This window comes from Anomaloglossus baeobatrachus, chromosome 2 (genome assembly GCF_048569485.1).
Source record: "Anomaloglossus baeobatrachus isolate aAnoBae1 chromosome 2, aAnoBae1.hap1, whole genome shotgun sequence".
Taxonomy (NCBI): domain Eukaryota; kingdom Metazoa; phylum Chordata; class Amphibia; order Anura; family Aromobatidae; genus Anomaloglossus; species Anomaloglossus baeobatrachus.
This window is the reverse complement of record NC_134354.1, coordinates 20,445,678-20,465,601: the sequence shown is the minus strand read 5'-3', so window position 1 is coordinate 20,465,601 and position 19,924 is coordinate 20,445,678. Positions and strand designations below refer to the sequence as shown.

Below are 19,924 nucleotides of genomic sequence, written 5' to 3'. Positions count from 1 at the left end.
TAAGTTAACTGAACCCTTCCCTCCTCATTTATTATCTATTCAACATTTTAATAATTAATATCTCATATTTAATAAACAGTAAATGTGTCATCCGCAACACAGGGGAATCTCTAGTTCTCATACTTCTGTTCAAAAGCAAACAGTTGTAAAATACTGAAAAACGCATAAGCCAGCTAGTTGATACATGTATGTATATATATATATACATATATATATATATATATGTATATATATATATACATACATATACACTGCAGCAGTAGGTAATCGACCCCTCCTTTCTTTCCCCCTCCTTCCTGCTTTCTCAATGTAAAGGCAGTGGGTAGCTGACCCCCCTTCTTTTTCACAGAACAAAGACAGCAGCTGCGTCCCTAGGCTCCGTTTCCTCTCCCTCTGCCTCTCTGCTGGGCACATGACCCCCCTTCTTCCTTGCTTCCTGCTCTCTTCTGTTCTCAGTGAAGGAATGTAGCTGCGTGAATGAGTGACCCCCACCTTTCTCTTCTCTCTTAGTGAGAGACTGTAAGCACTAGTTGCGTAATTCGACCCTGCTCTGTTTCTATCTTACAGCAGAGCCCTCCGTGAACAATAACAGACAATTAACTCTCCGAGAACCAAACAGAGAAATAACAAGCCTGATTAACCATACACTATATACAAATCAACAGCTACTCAAAAAGCCCCCCCCCCTGATTTCTCCCTCTATACAACTCAGAAATACAGACAGTCATATCCTTTAACATCTACGCCTAGCCCCTATAGGGGCTGGGTCCTTCTCTAGGTCACCGGCGAGTGACAGTCACACCGTTAGGTCTCCGGTGCACTACCATTCTCCGGACTAGTGACCACCCCCTTTCGCCAGGTGTCTCTCGAACCACAGGTCAAACAGCACACACAATGTATATGATGCTTACCGCGGAATGGAGGGGGATCAATCCTATCGAGCGACACCTGAATACTTGTGGAGTAGCCCCCAGACGTCCGGAAAATGGAAGCTCTGACTAACCCTTCTCGATGGCCCCACGTTGGGCGCCAAGTGTCAAGTTGATATGACGATGATGATGGTGAGACTCAAAAGGTCTCTCGGGATCTGACTGCTGTTTCTAATCATAATCTCATGTGTGCACGTGAGATTAAATAATAACGGACAGCAAGTCAGTTATAGCTATCTCCATGACTAGCACTGGCCAAGTGATCTTTATTATTTGAAAAAAACTCTAGACTGAGCAGTAAGGGGGTGTAAACAAAAGTTTTAGTCTAATCAAGTATCATAGGTCAGGGCTTCATGACGTAGAGAGATCTGCACATCCTCCTTGGATTGGTCAGTCCAGGCTCCAGGAATTTCTTCGTCCATCGTCCCATGTGCAAAACAGGAAGCAGCAGCCATCTTCAAGCTATATATATATATATATATATATATATATATATATATATATATACTGTGTCTAAGGAAAAATCACTGAATATGCAATATACATATATACATGTTAGTAAGAAACAAAAGCATTCACAAATATGTGTGTTAGTTCACATCTACTGAACTATATACCTGAGTCTATGAAATGGCTGAATTAAGTATTTTTGTATACTCAATTCTTGTCCTCAACAACCATATATCCTAACCTTACATTGATTATATTTCCGGGACCACAAGGACATGCCGTATACGCATCAGGGTTCCGATTCTTCATAGCACCCCGGTATGGGGAGATACATAGAATAGCTAGCAAAAGCTAGGTAGGGAAGCGTAACGGACCCAGCCAGATCCAATAGCACCAGAACCACCTCCCTGTGACCTTCCAGTGAGAGGTTGTGACCCATCATAGGATTTTGGGAGTTGTCAGCCATCAGACCCAGGGATGAGAGTAGAACCATCCAGGGGTGAGAAAGGGAGTGATCGACCAGGGATAAAAGATGTCCACTGTTATGATTCTGATGAGTGGTGTTCTGCTCTCCTGCAGAGCATGTACTGGGCCTTATATTTTCTTCCAGTGAATTTGATGTTCCTGATCTAAGTCCTGTGTGGTGTGGGAGGGTTCTGTTCTTTGAAGCCTCGTTCCTGGGTATGGCTTTGCTTTATCCAGGAGGTAGTCCACCCAGAACGCAGCCAGAGATAGTTCCTATTTAGAAGTGCAAGTCTCTGGTGGTTCCCGTAAGTGACTGACCTGATCTTGTCCCGCTTCCTAGTTCCTTGTACCCCATCCCATCTCCTCCCCTACTTCGTCTTGACTCCCTGCCTCCCTGACCTTTGGCTTGTTCCTGACCCCCGACTCTGCTCGCTCCCATGTACCTGACTTGTCCTCTTGGCTACCGACCTCAGCTTGTATTCTGACCCCGGCTCCGCTTTCTTCCTGGTGCTTTATGTGACTTCCTGGTTTACTGACTCTCGGCTCGCACACTGACTTCGCTTTTCTCTCTCCCTCTGTTACTGACATGATCTCCTGGACGCCTGGCTTGTTCGACTTCCCCGCAGATCCCGTCCACTAGGGTATTTAGCATCACATTCACCATATTTCTTACATGTTATTCTGTGGGGAGGTCACATTCTGTAACGTGCTGGAAGCAACTGGAAACACCTGGCTCCACATCACCTCCCATGTGGCTGCCAACATGTACCAACAGTTCAGAGCGGCTGGATGAGGTGACGCCATGTGAGCCAACAGATATGGCTCTCCATCACTGCCTCAGGGTATGGACAGCCAGGATGCTGGTGTTGGAGGGGGCTAGATTACCTCACTCCTATGGGGCTTATAGTGTTTCATATTGTATGCATCTTAGGCCTCCGGCACACATACGTTAAAAACGTGCGTGTTTTGTCCATTTCCGTATATACCGGAGACATGGACAAATGTGCACCAATGTTAATCTATGTTTGTGGTCAAACTTGCGTTTTTCATCAGGTTCGTGGGTCCGTGTCCATGATCCGTATGTGTTTCCGTTTTTCACGGCAGCATGTCCGTTTCCTGCACGGAACATGCACACACGGACACCATGAAAGTCAATGGTTTGGTGCGCACAAGTACGTGACACGGATGCATCTCCGTATGCTCCGTGTACGATTTGTGCTTTTTTGTAGCGATGTCGGCTATTCTTTCTTTTTCTGTCTATGTCGGTCAATCTCCCTCAGTCCGTCGGTCGGTCTCTCTGTCTTGTCTGTCCTCTCTCTGTCTGTCGGTCAGTCTCCCCCCTCTCTCATACTTACCGATCCCCGATCACCGGCGCGGCGCTGCACGGTGTTCACACTGCTCCGGCGGCTTCTACTATTTTGGAAAAGCTGGCCGCTCATTAATCAATCTCGTATTCCCTGCTTTCCCCGCCCACCGACGCCTATGATTGGTTGCAGTGAGACACGCCCCCACGCTGAGTGACAGCTGTCTCACTGCAACCAATCATAGCCGCCGGTGGGTGGGTCTATACTGTGCAGTAAAATAAATAAATAATTTAAAAAACCGACGTGCGGTTCCCCCCCATTTTGATACCAGTCAGGGTAAAGTCACACGGCTGAAGGCTGGTATTCTCAGGATGGGGAGCTCCACGTTATGGGGAGCCCCCCAGCCTAACGATATCAGCCAGTAGCCACCCAGAAATGCCGCATCCATTAGATGCGACAGTTCTGGGACTCTACCCGTCTCTTCCCGAATTGCCCTGGTGCGTTGGCAATCGGGGTAATAAAGAGTTAATGGCAGCCCATAGCTGCCACTAAGTCCAAGATTAATCATGTCTGGCGTCTCCCCGAGATACCTTCCATGATTAATCTGTAAGTTACAGTAAATAAACACACACAACGAAAAATCCTTTATTTGAAATAATAAACACTAAAAAAAAAACTCGTTCACCAATTTATTAAGCCCCAAATACCCATCCATGTTCAGCGTAATCCACGGAGGTCCCACGTCGCTTACAGCTCTGCTACATGAAGGTGACAGGAGCAGCAGAAGAACACCGCCACTCCTGCCAGATCCACACAGCAACTGAGGTGAGCCGTGCGATCAGTTGTGCTGTCACTCAGGTTACTTGCGGCCACCGCTGGATCCTCCAACTGTGACAGCGAGTCACCCGAGTGACAGCGATGAAGTCACAGGTGAGTTGCAGTCTTGGGGGGAGGACTCCAGCTAGCCGCGGGTAACCTGAGTGATGGCAGCGCTAATCACGCTGCTCACTTCAGTCACTCAGGGGATTAGCGGTCACCGGTGATTCCTTCACGGGTGACCGCTAATCAGGACACGACACAGACAGAGCCGCGGGATGACAATGAAGTCAGGTGAAGTACATTCTCAGCGCACGACTCTGTCTGTGTCTGCGGGTAAACATCAGTGACATTTTACTTCACACACACGGACATTTCACACGGAAAACACACTCACACGTCAGTTACAAATCTCACGCACACACGGGCATTACACACGCACACACGGCTAGCATACGCCAGTCACACAAATGCCACACGGACCATAAAAACGGACACAAAAACGGGACACGAACCCGAAAAACGGACCATACCAGACGTGCGTGCATTTTCACGGATGTGTGTCGGAGGCCTTAAGAACAGTTTTTTATAGAATGTTTGTTTGTCAAAGTGATGCTGCTGCTCTAAAATACGGTCTGGCAATGTAGCAGACCCGGAACAGTGCAGCGGTCGGCACCATCTAGCGGCTGCAAAGTTGCGTGTGATTAATGTGTTAACGAAAAGTATAAGAATGTTAAGTAGGAATGCTAGCATATACTGTAGGTATTAGAGCAAGTGAACGTTTTAGTGTACCGCCCTGCGGCCTTGGCTGCGACCGCCGAGCCGCTTGGGTCCGGGCTCGTGTGTGTGTCGGTGGCTCGAGCGCCTCTGGACCTGGGGTCACCTCGCTCTGGAAGGGTGTAGTGGCGGTGCACGCAGGGGTTGTGGGGGTGGTTGTGTTGTAAAGTTCGTGACGCCACCCACGGGTTGTGGTGATGGTGGACACCACCGCTACGGTAAAGGTGCAGGGAATCCTGGGAGCGGTGTAGGGGCGCAGCACGGTGTGGTGCCTGATGGCACTGGTGTACTCACGATTAAACCACACAGAGTCACTGGTAAACCAAACGGGGTGACGAACGGGGCCCGCAGCCGGCTGCAGTTTCTCCAGATAGGTTGGTAATGTCCGCCTTTCTCCTGCACCTGTATGTGATCTTGGCTACCGTGCCTGGGCACGGGTAGCCCGCTCCCCGGCGTATATGTGTCGTAGGAGCCCGTTTGCTCGCAGACGCTGGCCCTTGGATCTCTGGCCTCTGGCGGTGGCTACTATCCGGACGGGTTGGGCTGTTGCCTTCAATCGGGACTTAAGTGGGAATGAACCCCTGAGGTCCAGACCGCAATCAGTTGATTTGACTATGGTGGTGGCTTATAGCCTAGTTCGGTGTCTGAGTACCCTGCCTAGTGCTCCGGTATCCAGTTAGCTCCCCGATTCGGTTCCGGCGGGCCACTACCCTGTCCCGGTCCCTTTCGGTTCCGCTGGTCATATTCCCAGTCTCCTGCAGGCGGCCACTACCGTCTGCCTACCTGACTGATCTGGGGTCCTAGGCTCCAACCCAGGCCCCACACAGAACTGAGCTCCTCACTCTCCAAACTCTGAACTTGAACTCCCTAGTGTTTTCCTGCCTCAGACCAGCAGACTCCTCGGAGGGCGTGTCTTTACGCCTGACTCCGCCCACCTGGTGTGCCTGTCTGACTCTGAGGGAGGCAATCAGGTCTTTTGGTTGACTGGTGATACCTCACTGGGGTGGGGGTGTATGTGGTGAGTGTAATGACCTGTGACCCCTGGGTGTCCAGGGCGTCACATTAGCATGGGCAGTGTAGTAGGTACTTTCCGGTTGTTGAGGTAATGGACAGCCAAGATGTAAGGAGTAACAGAGCAAAGGATTAGGTGGTGAGACAGACCAGAGAGAGAGTTAGTTCTGCAGGGGGATTCCAGGTGTGCGGACAATGCTTGGTAAATTGGGTTAGTCAGGGAACCCAGAGGCATCCTCTGTGTGTTCAGAGCCTATGGTTCACCTCGGGACGGGCTAGGTGTAGCCATTCGAGGCAGCACTTAGACATGGGTAGCCACAGAGACAAGAACTAGGCTAAATAGAGGCTTAGGCGCGGCCACTGGAAGGCAAATACCCATGGTGAGGGCTAGATAGAAAAAGTACCCGAGAGTACAGTGGCAGAAGAACGGGATAGTAATGGACAAACCTATCAAGAAGGGTGATGAACGATTAAATCAGTGCATGTTGTTTTGTAATAAGACACTCCACGTGATGTGTTGCTCTGCCACATCTATGACGGTGACTGGCTGCTGGGAGGTGGACGCTCCCCTGAAGACCGAAGTATCACAACCCCAGTCCGGGACAGATCACAAGTACAGGTTCAGTCTGGTAAAGTAGAGTAAAGCCCTGTCAGCTGAGATGTCGCGGGCGGAGGAGGGGACGCCGCGCTCTCCCACCGCTGCTCGGGTCCAGCCGCCGCGGCTGCTGCGGCCTGCTGCTGCTCGGTGGCTCGAGCGATGGGCCGGATCCCGGGGACTCTAGCGGCGCTCCTCGCCCGTGAGTGAAAGGGGGGTTGTTGGGTGTGGGGATGGTTTATTGTCCGTGACGCCACCCACGGTTGTGGTGATTTGGTTGACACCACCGCTGCTCTGTATGGGGATCCCGGGAAGGATGGTATGGAGCAGCCAGTTGTTGTGTTGCCCCTCCGTGGGTAGGGGTTGGTGATCCCGGGGCCCAGTGATGAGTTGGGAGATGCAGGGCTTGGTGGGCGCAGGGACGCGGGGGCAGCGCGGTGCCTTGCGGCACTGTGGTACTCACTCAGCCTGAGACGTTGACACAGTTTTACGGTAAACCACACAGCTGGAAAGACGGTTCCCACGGACGGCTGCACTTGCTCTCCCAGTAGGTAACGGTGATGTCCCTTTGACCTGCACCTAGTGTTTCTATGTTGGTAGCGATGGGTTCCCACCGGTAACCCGCTCCCCGGCTTGGATATGGGCCGGAGGAGCCCTGCTTTGCCCGCAGACGCTGGCCCCGAGGAACTGGTGCCCTGGCGGTGGCGGTGTTCCTCCTTAATGGTTGGACTTTTGCCTTCAGTCGGGACTTGGTTGTTGGGGGATCGACGTTCCCTTCACTGACGGATTTGGCAAATTATGGCGACTCCTAGCCTTGCCGGGGTCCGAGAGACCCTTGCCCTGGTGCTGACTGTCCTTCGTATACTGCTCCAGACCGCCGGGCCACTACCCGTCCGCGGTCCTTCCAGCAACCTCCGAGCAGTCCCCCTCCAGACAATCACCGCTGTTGCTGACCTTGCTGACACTGTCCTGCACTTAGCCGGACCAACTTCAGGGCTTTCTACGCTCACTTTTACTCTTTTCTTCTTTGCTCCACTACCACTTCACTTTCACTTAGCTCCTCTACCACTTCCTTCTACTTTGAACTTCCACTTCTCACTCTTGACTCAAGCTCTTCCCTGAGCTGACTGCCTGGTTTCTCCCGCCTCCAGGGCTGTGTACTCCTCGGTGGGCGGAGCCAACCGCCTGGCCCACCCCCTGGTGTGAACATCAGCCCCTGGAGGAACGCAACAAGGATTTTAGTAGCCTTGGTGTTCCTAACTGGGATGTAGGGTGTGGTGGTGTGATGACCTGTGACCCCTGGCTTGCCCAGGGCGTCACAGAGACACTGGGACATTTGTCCTCTGAGGGGAGATGCAGGAGACAGGCATCTGCGGGTGGGGGCACAGGCAATTGAGGGTGGAGCTGTCCCAGGAGAGGTAAGGCTCCCAGATAAGGTCTCATTGCAAGGTTCCTCCAAAACCGGGATGTCAGGAGGCCAGGTTAGTCTGCCTGAACCGGTTACTTGGTCAGAAGGTGAGGGGAAGCGGACACTACCCACGGTTACACCGGCCGCTGTTACCTGTGTCGCGGGCGGGGAGGAGGACGCTGTGCTCACCCACTGCTCGGGTCCGGCTGCTGCTGCTTGCTGCTCGGTGGCTCGAGCGGTGGGCCGGATCCCGGGGACTCGAGCGGCGATCCTCGCCCGTGAGTGAAAGGGGGTGGTTTGGGTTAGGGATATTGTCCGTGATGCCACCCACGGTTGTGGTGAGGTTGTGACACCACCGCTGCTCTGGACGGGGATCCCGGGAGCGATGACAGGGAGCAGCTTGGATGTTAGTTCTCCCCTCCGTGGGTAGGGGGTTGGTTGTCCCGGGGCCCCGGTGAGGGTTAGGGATGTGACAGGTGGGTTACAGGACCTGGCGAGGTGCAGGGTCGCGGGGGCAGCGCGGTGCCGCACAGCACGGTGGTACTCACTCAGCCAATGACGAATGCAAAGTCCTTGGTAAAACACACGGCTGGATGGACGGGTCCCACTGACGGCTGCGGTGGTTTCTGCTCCCGGTAGGTTGATGGTGACTGCCTTTCCCTGCACCTGTGTTGTGTTTGCGGTTCCAATGGCTTCCCACCGGTAACCCGCTCCCCAGCTTAGATGGATGCTGAGGGAGCCCCTTTTGCCCGCAGGCTCTGGCCCTGGGAACTGTAGCCTTGGCGGTGACTGTGTTTCCCTTTACGGTGTGGGCTGTTGCCTTCTATCGGGTCTTGACTGCTGGGAAACCCCAGAGGTTCCCTTCGCTAACGGATTTGACCAACTTTACGGTGACTCCAAGCCTGGTCGGGGTCCGTAGGCCCTGCCGAATGGTGCTGGCTTCTGTTCGTTCCCCGGTCCGGTACCGGCGGGCCACCGCCCATCCCCGGTCCTTATGGTTCACTCCAATTGGCCTCTCCTGCAGATGGTCACCACCGTCTGCAACCTTGCTGTATGTGCCCGGGCCACGCACCCAGACACGGTCAGTCTCCTCTACTACCACACTCCTTCACTCCTCACTTTCTCCTCTCCAAACTGACCTGACTACTTTTTCCCGCCTCCAGGACTGTGAACTCCTCGGTGGGCAGGGCCAACCGCCTGGCCCACCCCCTGGTGTGGACATCAGCCCCTGGAGGAAGGCAACAAGGATTTGTGTTTGACTTCGGTGTGCCTAGCCGGGGTGTGGGGTGTGTTGCTGTAGTACCTGTGACAACCTGGCTTGTCCAGGGTGCCACATTCCCCCTTAGTAAAATGCAGACCGTCCGCGGGCTGCCCGTCCATCACCGGTTTTATTTTTGTTAACTGCAAAAGATAGAAAACGGTAAAAACATGTAAAAACATAAGCATTTTTGTAAGGACACTTGAACGTTGCAAACGGTAATGGCTTCCGCTCTTCTCTCACCCAAACAACCTGGCCCTGATGCTGCCCCTAAGAAGTGGGCAACACCCCTTTACCTCAGTCCTGAACCAAGTTGCCCGAGCGGGTTCTGTCTCTTTCAGGGGACCCGCGTCCATGGGGACCCCTGAACCCCCGGAGGATCGCCACCGGTTACGGTAGTGGCGGGCCTGGGCCATCCCTTTCCTCCAGGCCCATGCTCCCAAATCAGCCTCTCCGGAGGCGGTAACGGTATAGCCAACATTTCTATTTACATGCTACAAGTTTGTGGTTGCCCTGCAAGTTCTCGGGCTTGTCCGTAGCAGTTTCTACGCAACGTTTGCAGAAAGTCCCTACGGGGACAACAGTGCTTCGTAGCCAACGGGCTACCACAAACAAAACTGTAGGGTCCCAACGGAGACTTGCCGTAGGGTCTCAACGGGGACTGTCAGCTTTGTCCCAGGGGCCATCCACAACACCTGGCTCCGGTACAGCTTCCTCGTGCAGCTTTCCCACAGTCCACCATCGAACAGCACGAGCCCCCAACGCCACCCTCACACAGGGGTGACACTGTCCCACAGGACTCCATTTTCAGCTGCCGATGATGCGGGTACGACTGCTCCTCCAACCGGACTCCTTAGCCTTGAGGGCCGTCTGGAACGTCAGCAGAGTCCCAATGGGGACTGACAGCAAGGTAACCGGGAACCGCTACCATGCTCTAACTTTTCTTTCTTAATCAGCAATCCCGCGTCACAGCTGCCTTTGCTGCCGCTCCCGGTGTGGAGCACCTTCTGCTGGCTCCGGTTCAAGCGGTGTGGGGGATGGGCCCAGCCAGAGTCCCTCCGTGCCGGCTACGACCGGTACCTTCGGTAATGAGGGACCCCGCTGTGACATGGCCTGCTCTACCTCCTGGCAGCTGCATCCCCGCCGTGCCTCAGCCGAGGCCCGGTGTTTGGGACCGGTCGACGGGACTTGCGGTGCTGGCTTCTGATCGAGGGTCGCCTCCGCTGTGGCCGGGCGGACTGCCGGGGCCGTCGTCATCTCCGTCGCAGTCGGGATGAAAGCTGGGGCGGGTGCCAGGGAGGTGGTAAAGGTAAGGTCCGGAGGCCGCAGGTCTGGGCCCTCTCCCACAGACGCTGCGGGCTCCGCTACCGGTGGCAGGGGTAACGGGTCGGTCGGGGCGTTGGCCGCGGGCATGGGCAGTGAGGGAGGTAGCATGGTGGACGGCAGCAGGCTGGGCCCCTCTCAGCCGTATTGACCGATCCCTCGGGGACATAGGGGCATGGGTCGCTTACCCGCTCCTCTGAGACCACCTCCACTTCGGATGCCCAAACGGTTGCGGCCAGGCCCTTCATCTCCGACATCCACTTCGCCAGCATGAAGTGGACTTGGGCCGGGAGCTCCTGGTACATCTTGCTTCTGGATCCAGGCACGTGTTTCAGCAGAGTCCTGGCGTCCCTGCACGCTGCAGCGCTAGTTACATGCGGCTGCGACCACCGCTCCTCCAGCAGCTCCGTCGGGCGCAGACATCTTGTTTCCGTCCCCCTTAGTCTTTTTCCGGCTCCTCCTCTACAGGGGCGGGGTTTCGGCTTTCGCGCCTCCACTGCTCGAGGAGACGCTCGAGCGGGGACTTTTCGCGCCCAAAATGGCGGCTTCGCAAAATTTTCGGCCGGACACCTCCGGCGGTCACAAGGTGCACCTCTACCAGACGGCAGAGCGGTAAGATCCTGTTCGTGACTCCAAGTTGTCGCGGGCGGGGAGGAGGACGCTGCGCTCACCCACTGCTCGGGTCCGGCTGCTGCTGCTTGCTGCTCGGTGGCTTGAGCGGTGGGCCGGATCCCGGGGACTCGAGCGGCGCTCCTCGCCCGTGAGTGAAAGGGGGTGGTTTAGGTTAGGGATATTGTCCGTGACGCCACCCACGGTTGTGGTGAGGTTGTGACACCACCGCTGCTCTGGACGGGGATCCCGGGAGCGATGACAGGGAGCAGCTTGGATGTTAGTTCTCCCCTCCGTGGGTAGGGGGTTGGTTGTCCCGGGGCCCCGGTGAGGGTTAGGGATGTGACAGGTGGGTTACGGGACCTGGCGAGGTGCAGGGTCGCGGGGGCAGCGCGGTGCCGCATGGCACGGTGGTACTCACTCAGCCAATGACGAATGCAAAGTCCTTGGTAAAACACACGGCTGGATGGACGGGTCCCACTGACTGCTGCGGTGGTTTTTGCTCCCGGTAGGTTGATGGTGACTGCCTTTCCCTGCACCTGTGTTGTGTTTACGGTTCCAATGGCTTCCCACCGGTAACCCGCTCCCCAGCTTGGATGGATGCTGAGAGAGCCCCTTTTGCCCGCAGGCTCTGGCCCTGGGAACTGTAGCCTTGGCGGTGACTGTGTTTCCCTTTACGGTGTGGGCTGTTGCCTTCTATCGGGTCTCTTCGTTCCCCGGTCTGGTACCGGCGGGCCACCGCCCGACCCCGGTCCTTACGGTTCACTCCAATCGGCCTCTCCTGCAGATGGTCACCACCGTCTGCCAACCTTGCTGTATGTGCCCGGGCCACGCACCCGGACACGGTCAGTCTCCTCTACTACCACACTCCTTCACTCCTCACTTTCTCCTCTCCAAACTGATCTGACTACCTTTAGCCGCCTCCAGGACTGTGAACTCCTCGGTGGGCGGGGCCAACCGCCTGGCCCACCCCCTGGTGTGGACATCAGCCCCTGGAGGAAGGCAACAAGGATTTGCGTTTGACTTCGGTGTGCCGGGGTGTGGGGTGTGTTGCTGTAGTACCTGTGACGACCTGGCTTGTCCAGGGCGCCACACCTGCAATGGGCCCAAGCCTTTTGCCCTCTGAAGGGAAAAGCAGATGGCAGGCATTTCTGGGGGGGAGGGGCTGGGAGGCAATTGGGGTTGGAGCTAACCCAGGAGAGGTAGGGCTCCCATGTATGGTTTCATTACAGGGTTCTTCCACATTAGGGATGTCAGGAGACTACGTTAGTCTTCCTGAACCAGTGACTTGGTCAGGAGCCGAGGGGAAGCAGGCACTACCCATGGCTACAGTTGCTGTGGCTGCTGTTACCTGCCATGGGAGCAGTGGGGCTGAAGGGGTCCCTTTAGTGGTCCAACGGCTTTCCCTCTTCAAGACCAAGTGGCTACCGAGTCAGACAGGTCCTGTTGAACTGACAGAAGACGTGGTAGTCTTGTCTATTCTGACAACGTCTAATCAGGGGTTTCAGGTGATGTCGGAAACTGCTAACAGCCTGAGGACTTTCCAGGAGCAGGTGGAACAGCTTCCCTCAGACTCAAACCTCGAGCTGGTGGTCTGGGACCAAAGACGGCTGAACTGAGTAACGGTTCAGAAGGGTTCATTGGAGACGTGGCCGACAGTTAGTGGTACCAAAGACTGGCCTGGATGATGGGAAAGTTGTACCCACTGCTAGTCCGGACGATGGGGAAGTTGGGCTCACTGCTTGTCAAGGTGATATGGAAGTGTGGCGCCCTGGACTAGCCAGGTAGCCACAGACAAAACACACACGCACCCCCCCCCCCCCAAGACAGTTACATTAGTCAGACAAAAACCCTTGTTGCCTCCATCCAGGGTCTGATGTCCACACCAGGTGGGGCGGAGCCAGGCAGTTGGCCCCACCCACCGAGGAGTTCACAGGCCTGGAGGCGGGAAAAGCAGGAGTTCAGTTCAGGAGGTGAAAGAGAGAGGTCACAAACTGCAGGTGTCTGAGTCGGAGCCCAGGCACTGTCAGCAAGGTTGGCAGACGGCGGTGGCCGTCTGCAGAGCCCTAAGGACCGGGGCTGGGCGGTGGCCCACCGGTACCGGACCGGGGAACGGAGTGAATCTAAGCACACAGGCAGGGCCATCGGACCCCGACCAGGCTTGGAGCCGCCAATAGTCAAATTCGAATGTGACAGGAACCCCCGGGGTTCCCTAACAACCAAGTCCCGATTGAAGGCAACCGCTCACACTGTGAGGATATACAGCCACCGCCACAGGCTAGAGATCCAAGGGCCAGCGCCTGCGGGCAAAACGGGCTCCTCCGGCACCTATACACCGGGGAACGGACTACCGTTGGGAAGCCATCGGAGTCAACATAGTACACAAAGGTGCAGGGAAAGACAGCCGCCATCACTTGTCCGGGGAGAGACACTGCAGCCGGCTGCGGGACCCGTCCATCCAGCCGTTTGGTTTACCAGAGACTTTGTGCATCTATTGCTGAGTGAGTACACCAGTGTCATCCGGCACCGTGCCGCGCTGTCCCTGCAACCCTGCACCTCACCAACCCTGCCTCCCCGTCACACCACCGGGCCCCGGGACCTCCAACCCCTACCCACAAAGGGGGAAAACAACATCCCAGCTGCTCCCTACCATCGCTCCCGGGATCCCTGTCACCAGCAGCGATGGTGCCCATCTTGACCACAAGGCGTCACGGACTAAATCCCCAAACAAACCACCCCCTTTTCACTCACGGTCGAGGAGCGCCGCTCGAGTCCCCGGATCCGGCCCCCCCACTCGAGCCACCGAGCAGCAGCAGCAGCGCCGGACCCAAGCGTTAGGGAGCGCAGCGCCCCGCTGCCTGCGACAGAAGCAGTCCCCATAACCTATCAAGGTATGAGAAAGGGTTTCCCACAGCAGGTCAGGGTGATGGGAATGTTGTACCCCTAACCTGTCCAGATGATGGGAAAGTTGTACCCACCGGTTGTCAGGGGGATGGGAAAGTGGTACCCATTACGTGAGTGGGTAGTCGGGAAGTGGTACCCCCAGCCGATCAGACTGATGGGAAAGTTGTACCTATAGTCTGTTCAGATGGGAAAGTTTTACACACTGTCAGGATGGCAAGGGAGTGTCTCCCATGGCCTGCCAGGATGGTGGGGAAAGTATTTCCCACAGCCGGACAAGATGAGGGACAAGTGTTGCCCACAGCTTGTCACAATGGGAAAGCTGTATCCCTAGCCGGTCAAGAGAATAGAAAAGCGTTATCCCCAGCCAGTCAGGCTGATGTGAATGTGTCTTTATCCCCTGGAGAGACAGCCTAGTTAGCCGCTGTCACACACAGCCTGAGTACCAAGAATGAAGGCAACGCACTGCCTTCTGGGCCCTTGTCTTCCAGAGAGATTGCCAGTGACCGGTAACCTCCGGCGGGTGTATTCGGGTCCCACACCCTGGTACAGCAAACAGGGGTCCCTTCCTCCTGCACTCAGTGTTTGTGTCTTCAACAGGACAACTCCGCTTGAAACGGGGAAGTCCACTCCCGGTAACTTTGTATGTTGGGAGCTGTGGCCCGCGAAATCTGACCCGTGGGATCTCTCTGGGTTCTTATACACACCCTATCCCCTGCGTTGGGCTTCTGTTTCGCTCTCTGGGCTTGCTGGTGGGACAAGACGTGGAATCTTGTCCCCGGCTGGCTAATTGACAAGGGGCTTGAAACCTTCCTCGCCCTAGGGTCCAGGCACCCCGACTGTGCACGGCCTCCGGACCGGATTTCCGCTGTCAGCACCGGCGGGCTACAACCCTGCCCCGGTCCACTTTAGGTCTCCCGCGACCGGATCTCCGTTGCCTGTGGCTCTGTCTGCCGTCTGCCACCTAGTCAGTTGTCCGGTAGTCCAGGGGCCCCAACCCCTGACTCCGCTGTCACTTCACGCTCCTCTCTCCTCAACTGTCAGTACTCAACTCCCCACTTCAACTCACTTGTTCTCTCCCAGGACACCTCAGGACCCCTAGGTGGGCGCTCCCATTCGCCTGGTCCCACCCACTGGTGTGTCCCTATTGTCATGGGGGGTGACTAGGCTTTGCTGGCTGGTGTCACATACCTGGGTGTGGGTTTGTGTTGGTATGCCAAGGAGGATGGAGTCCTGCACTGGAGGATTTGTGCAGTCTCTGTGACAACCTAGTTTTGCCAGGGCGTCACACTAACAAATGGTAAGGTGACAAAATTAAGTGCATAGGACAATTCCTCTCTCAGGATGAAGCCCCTGCTGTTAATCCACGTGCACAAGCATTCTTCGGATAGGAGATGTAATTCCAGCAGGTGTTATGGAATTACCATATATTCTAGGCTTATATTGATTATATTCCGTGACCACGGGGACAGGCCGTACAGGCACCTAGGTTCTGACTCTTCCGAGCACCCCGGGGTGGGGAGATAAGTAGAATGGCCGTGTTTGGTCTCTAAGCGTAACGGGGGACCTTGCCAGATCCATTGGCACCAGAATCTTCTGCATGTGACCTTCCAGTAAGAAGTTCTGACCCATATATAGGTTTTTGGGAGTTTTCAGCCATCGGACCCAGGGGAGGGAGTAGGATTACCCAGGGTGTGAGAAAGGGAGTGACTGACGAGGTGGATAAAAGCTATCCACCATATTTCTTACACGTTATTCTGTGGGAAGGTCACGTAGAGTAACGTGCTGGATGCAACAGGTAAACCCTGGCTCCATATCATCTTCCATGTGGCTCCCAACACCCAAGGTGAAGCGTCCAAGGAAACTGGTAACTGACTTAGGTATAACTGTTTGTATCTGTACCCTTACCTATATTTGCAATTCTTCCTACCCTATCTGTGTATTCACAGTGTAAATAGTGTTTTATCTAGTGTGCCCTAAGGCGATTAAATATATAACTTAATCCTGGGTTGCTCTTTTATCTCAGTCCACGAATTCCCACATTCGTATTCTCGGTTTAATATTACATGCTACCTTGGCTGGTTTCTGGCCCAATATAATCCTGTGAATGGACTAGGCTTATATCTAACGATGAACTGGTGGCAGTACTACCGGACTGGCAGGACCCTGTTTCACTGGGGCTAGTGAATAGGTTCTCCCTGCCACTCTGGATCACTCACTCTGCCTTCCTGTGCTCATGCAAACAGGGGGTGTCTGCGGAAAACTGTGCCAAGCTGACCCCAGGGGGTGTAGAACGTCATGTGTTGATGGAAGTGACGAAATCGTATCTCTTGACCCCGACGTACTAGAGACGTCAGGGCGGGGCTGCGAGGTGCGGTTCGTCACATATTGGTGGCAGCGGTGGGATGTTTGCAGGACCTCCCCCTTCCACCTACCCCGGCTGTTATTCACAATGTCTTTCTATGTCCCGCAGGCTGGAAATGATACCTTTAACCGAGCCCAGCTACTGAACATTGGGTATTTGGAGGCTTTAAAAGAGGAGAATTGGGACTGCTTTATATTCCACGACGTGGACCTGGTCCCAGAGAACGACTATAACACTTACCTCTGCGACAGTGAACCCAAACACCTGGTGGTGGTCTGCAATGCCACTAACTACAAGTAAGAGGAAATGTCTCGGCAGATTCTCATGTGTCAAAATTTGTTCTTTCTGCCAGAAATTTTTCTTTTGTTATGTCAACAGATGCTTAGAAAAAAACAGTTGGCATGGTCTTAATAATTGTAGTTGTAGCGCCCCTGAATAAATCAGGGTGCTACAGGGAACTGCATCCTATCCCCCTGGGTGCAGGGCCTACCGCCCATGGTTCCAGGTTCCCAACAACAGTGTCACTAACATCCACACTACAAATCTACAAATCCCAACCACACCTCACATCATGACATGTACAGACACACCAGTGGATTGGTCAAGTTGGAGTAGGGCCACCCACCTAGGGGTCAGGCAGACCGGTGGGAGGGGAGACGGACAGTTCAATGTTGGCCCACAAAGAGTGAGGAACTGAGGATTTGGAGCTCCCAGGGAGGCGACAGGTTGGGTCGCAGACGGTGATCCGGGGCCACAGGAGTCGGGGACCGGTAGCAGGGATGTGACGCCCTGGCAAAACCAGGTTGCCACAGAGGTTGTACAAATCTCTCTGGTACAAGACTCCATCCTCCTTGGCGTTCCAACACAAAACCCACACCCAGATGCACAACACCAGCCAGTAAAGCCTAGTCACCCCCCATGACAATAGGGACATACCAGTTGGCGGGACAAGGCGGATGGGAGTGCCCACCTAGGGGTCCTGAGGTGTCAGGGGAGGGAACACAGCAGAAAGAGTCTGGGACAGACAGGAGTTGAGGACTGACAGTTGAAGTGAGAGTAGTGGAGTGACAGCGGAGTCAGAGGTTGGGGCCCCTGGACTACTGGACTACTGACTAGGTAGTAGACGGCAAGCAGGACCACAAGCGATGGAGATCCGGTAGCGGGAGACCTTAAGTGGACCGGGGCAGGAATGTAGCCCGCCGGTGCCGACAGTGGGAATCCGGTCCGGAGGCCGTACACAATCAAGGTGCCTGGACCCTAAGGCGAGGAAGGTTTCAAGCCCCTTGTCAATTGACCAGCCGGGGACAAGGTTTCAGGCCTTGTTCCACAGTAAGCCCAGAGAGCGAAACGGAAGCCCAACGCGGGGAATAGGGTGTCCGCCAGAACCCAGAGAGATCCCAAGGGTCAGATTTTGCGGGCCACAGCTCCCAACATACAAAGTACCAGGAGTGGACTTCCCCGTTTCAAGCGGAGTTGTCCCATTGAAGACACAAACACTGAGTGCAGGAGGAAGGGAACCCTGTTTGCTACATCAGGGTGTGGGACCCGAATACACCCACCGGAGACAACCGGTCACTGGCAACCTGGTTTACCACTGGACTCTATGTGCAATTCTTTGGAACTATGAGTACACCATCCATCCCCTGTCCAACCCTGCATGACACTCTCCGCGGCCATCACTCCCGTCCATCTGGGCCCCGGGACTACACTCCCCTACCCGTGGAGGGGATTCCACCTTGCTCCCCAACTCCATCAGCCCCGGACGTCCCATACCAAGGCAGCGGCGGTGTCACCAACCCTTTCCGCAACCCACGGGTGGCGTCACTGACAAACTATTCCTCTGTAAATACTCCCTTCCTACGGTTGTGAGGATGGACGGCTGCACGAGCCCGGGTCCGGCTGCCACTGAAGCCACAGTAACGAGCCCTGATCCGAGCACCCCCTTGCAGTGGTCTGGCCCCCGTCCGATATAGGGACATTGGACAGGGGTGTGACGGACATAGTCTAGGAGGACTGTCGGCACCAGAAAGCCCACCAATTACCTTACCGGTACCGAGCTCCCAGGGAGCGAGACCAAGGTTGGGTCGCAGACGGTCGTCCGGGACCACAGGAGTTGGGGACCGGTAGCAGTGACATTGGAAAAGGGTGCGACGGACATAGTCTTGGAGGATTGTCGGCATCAGCAAGCCCAATAAGCGGACCAGTACCGAGCACGTCGGGGTACAGGACCCTAGGTCAGGAGCCGATTCAACGTCCTGGCAATTAACCTGCAGAAGAAGGAGACCTTCAGGGACCTTCTCAGGAGCTTAGAGATTGAAGGCGTCAGCACAACGCGGGGGATAGGGTTCTCCAAAGTGCGCAACCCACTAGTGCCAACCATCAACAGCACAGCTACACTACACATAGTGAGCGGGGCCCGAAAGCTTCAAGTCGAGAGGCCACAACGGTCAATTTGTGCACGGAGGCAGTGCTTCAGACTTACCAAGTGACACCGGTGGGAGCGGCACCTGGACGGGCTCCCCCCGTAGAGACTGCGGTGCCTAGAGACTTTGGTTTACCATCTGTGTGAGTGTCTGCTTATTCCACCTAATCCAGCACCAAGACTACCAAAGTGAGTAACTTGACCCCTGCACCCTGCTTTCCCAAGGCCAAGCCACCCGCTCACCAAATCTCCCCCACTGTCCATGACCTTCCCTACCTGCGGAGGGACTGACACCTTACTGCCCCACACCATCTACCCCAGTACTCCCTTTGGCAGCGGCGGTACTACCCTTCCCGCAACCCGCAGGTGGCATCACAAACATTTATCCCCTGTAAATACCCCCTTACATTTGAGTGGCCGCAAGCCCCCGGGTCCGGAGACCCTTAAGCCACAGAAACCTCGGATCCGAGCAGTTCGACTGCTGCAGGAGCGGCACATAGTCATAGTGTAAGAAGAAAAAAAATAAATAAAGTTATCCAGCAAAGTTTGGAATGTAGAGTAGATGAGGAGATAGACTGCTACTGACTGTCTCCATTATATACAGTAAGTAATAAACAAGAACACTTCTTAAATATATAGAACAATATCTCTCATAGGTTTCTTGATGATCTTTATAGCAGTCAGAGCTCAGGCTTTCTGATACTGAACTCCAAGTCCTATATAAACAGAAAGCAAAATGATAAATTTATTCCTGCCTGGTTCAACCACTAGGGGGAGCTCACGGCATACTGGTTTATTATTGAGGTCAATGTATAAACAGTAGGCAGTGAGCTTCCTCTTACTGGTGAATGATATTATCATTTAACTTGTGCTTGTCTTTCGGCTCATCTGATGTCTAATGCCATCACAAAATTGAGAGGTATCCTTAAAAAAAGTAACTAGTGCATGCTGATTGGTGTATTTGTGCTATGTAACTTGCAGTCACTGCCTGTTGTCAAATGGAATCCGCTTCTAGAACCAGAAACACCAAGATGGATTAGGAAGCAGGGGCGGCTCTTTCTACAGGAAGTGGGGGGGGGGTCTTTGTCGCTCTATAGTAAGGGGGGTATTTCTCATTACAAGAAGTTGAGGCGGTTCTTTGCCTTTCTACAATAAGTATGGGTAATTTTCTTTCTACAGTAGTAGGGGCGGTTCTTTAGCTACAGGGGCGGTTGTTTGTCTTTCAACAGGAAGTGGGGGGCCTTTGTCTTGCTACAGGAAATGGGGGCGGGTCTGTCCTCTACAAGAAGTT

The 19,924-nt window shown here is 54.5% G+C and overlaps 1 protein-coding gene across 1 annotated transcript in view; it reads left to right on the top strand.

Annotated features, from left to right (window-relative positions):
• Nucleotides 1–19,924, top strand: part of LOC142281275 (beta-1,4-galactosyltransferase 4-like) — a 101,098-nt gene that overhangs the window by 52,043 nt on the left and 29,131 nt on the right. Inside the window, exon 3 of the mRNA XM_075332833.1 lies at nt 16,320–16,507. Coding sequence (XP_075188948.1) covers nt 16,320–16,507 — 188 coding nt within the window. The remainder of the gene's footprint in view (nt 1–16,319; nt 16,508–19,924) is intronic.